Genomic DNA, 2085 nt, shown 5'->3' with positions numbered 1-2085 from the left:
GGACATTTTGCAGCCAACGTGGAAATGGTAAATGGGGAACAAACGTCTTGCCCCACCTGCGGGGAAAAACTCACGCAGAGCAGAGGGATCGAGGTGGGGCACACGTTTTACCTGGGCACCAAGTACTCCTCCGTCGCCAACGCTGTCTTCTACTCCCCTGAGAACAAACCCCAGCTGGCAGAAATGGGTTGCTATGGCCTGGGCGTCACTCGCATCCTGGCAGCCTCCATCGAGGTGCTCTCAACGGAGGACAGCATCCGTTGGCCGAGCCTCATCGCGCCCTACCAGCTCTGCTTCATCCCCCCCAAGAAAGGCAGCAAGGAGGAAGAGGGAGCCGCGCTGCTTGAGGGGGTGTATGACCACCTCGCTGAAGCGCTGCCCCACCTCGCTGGCGACTCGGTGCTGGATGACAGGACGCAGCTGACCATCGGCAAAAGGCTGAAGGATGCCAACAAGCTGGGTTATCCCTACGTGGTCATAGCTGGGAAGAGGGTTTGCGAGGACCCCCCGGTCTTCGAGGTCTGGAGTCAGAATGCCGGCAAGGTTTTGTTCCTCACCAAGGAAGGTATCATTGAGTTGCTGAGGGAAGTGCAAGTCCCTTAAACTCCCCATCTCCGAACTTCTCCTCTTTGCTGCACTAAGTTTACCTGAACATCCCCGTCTACTTTTTGAGGACTCGCAAGTTGTCAGCCATGGCTGGAATACAGCTCACATCAGAGCCAGCCGTGGCATCTTGCAACGGCACCGGGTGCTGGGGTTGAGCTGGGATCAGCCCATGTTCCCCTGCAGAGCTGGGGGTGTTTCTCAGGTTGCAGACAGCAAAAGGTGTTTTTACTGGTGCATGCAGCCTCCTGTGGCTGTAGGAGCGCTGTCAGCGTCAGCCGCTCGCTGCCTGGTGACACAGATGGGCTGGACATGGCCTCTCCATCAAGCACCCACAACAGCTGAGGGTGCAGAAGGTGGGGACAGGAGGGTTTCCCTTGCCCTTTTTGGGTGCTAAGTTGGCAGCATGAGAGGTTTTAAGGAGAAAGAAGATTCTTTTCCTCTATTTGCACCTTGTCTTTAGACATGCCCAGGTTCTGTGAGTGTGGGGCTTAATCAGGATACTGTTTCAGTTAAAGCAAAACGGTGATCTCCAGAGCCGCCTTCGCCTTGAAAATGCTGTTGCACTGTGAACCTGCAGGAATCAAGATGGGGAAAGGTGTCAGGCATGCGGGTCAGTCCAGCTGGTGAGATGCAGGGCAGGGGTGGTGACGGTGTGGTTTCGGGAAAAGCAGGCTCAGAAAATCTTTGCAATTAACAAACTTGGCACTGTGACACCTGGGGATCTGCAAAGTTTGGAGGTAAAAACGTCCAGGCTGTGTTGTTGCTTTGCAGTAGCTCTGTCCTGCAGGGTGGTGACATCCCATTTGTACGTGCCCACTGCAGTGTGGGGCTCACCGTGCCAGACCTAGGAACAGATTGCAGCCATCCCAGCGGCACTGCCTGCTGCCATCACCTTCCTGTGACTTTGCTATCCTGCCCTGGACAGGGAGCTCTTTGGTGAGAGTCGCCTTGCCCTGTGCTGCAGTTTCTGGGTCTCAGATGTAGAGACGACCAACAACTGGTGCTGCTGTGAGAGACCTGCACCCTCTGTGTGCTCCCAGACAGGAGGAGGTCACCTCATCCTTCAGGACCAGCTCCACCTGCTATCCCCATAGGAGCTGCCACCTCAACCTGCTGCAGAGTCACAGCACGGCTGGGGTTGGAAGGGACCTCTGGAGGTCATCCAGTCCAACTCCCTGCCAGAGCAGGGTCACCTGGAGAAGATCACACACGAACACATCCAGGCAGGTTTGAATGTCTCCAAAGGAGACTCCACAACCTCTCAGGGCAGCCTGGGCCAGTGCTCTGTACCCTCACAGTAAAGAAGTTTTTCCTTGTGTTTTTGTTTCCTTGTGTTTCTGAAACTGGCCCTGAGAGCGCTGGGGCCGGGCTTGAGGCCCCTGGGGCCGGGCCTGAGGGAGCTGGGCCGGGCTTGAGGCTGTCGGAAGGGGCGGTGCGGAGCGGAGCGGAGCGGCAGGATGGCGGAGGAAGGGTCGGGTG

At 56.9% G+C, this 2085-nt stretch overlaps 1 protein-coding gene across 1 annotated transcript in view; it reads left to right on the top strand.

Moving 5' to 3' along the window:
• Positions 1–603, top strand: part of PARS2 (prolyl-tRNA synthetase 2, mitochondrial (putative)) — a gene marked incomplete at its 5' end in the record, with an annotated part of 1290 nt that extends 687 nt beyond the window's left edge. Inside the window, 1 exon segment of the mRNA XM_010190660.1 lies at positions 5–603. Coding sequence (XP_010188962.1) covers positions 5–603 — 599 coding nt within the window.
• Between the last annotated feature and the right edge of the window lie 1482 nt (positions 604–2085).

This window comes from Mesitornis unicolor, unplaced genomic scaffold (genome assembly GCF_000695765.1).
Source record: "Mesitornis unicolor isolate BGI_N332 unplaced genomic scaffold, ASM69576v1 scaffold43668, whole genome shotgun sequence".
Taxonomy (NCBI): Eukaryota; Metazoa; Chordata; class Aves; order Mesitornithiformes; family Mesitornithidae; genus Mesitornis; species Mesitornis unicolor.
This window is presented reverse-complemented; position numbering and strand designations above follow the sequence as displayed.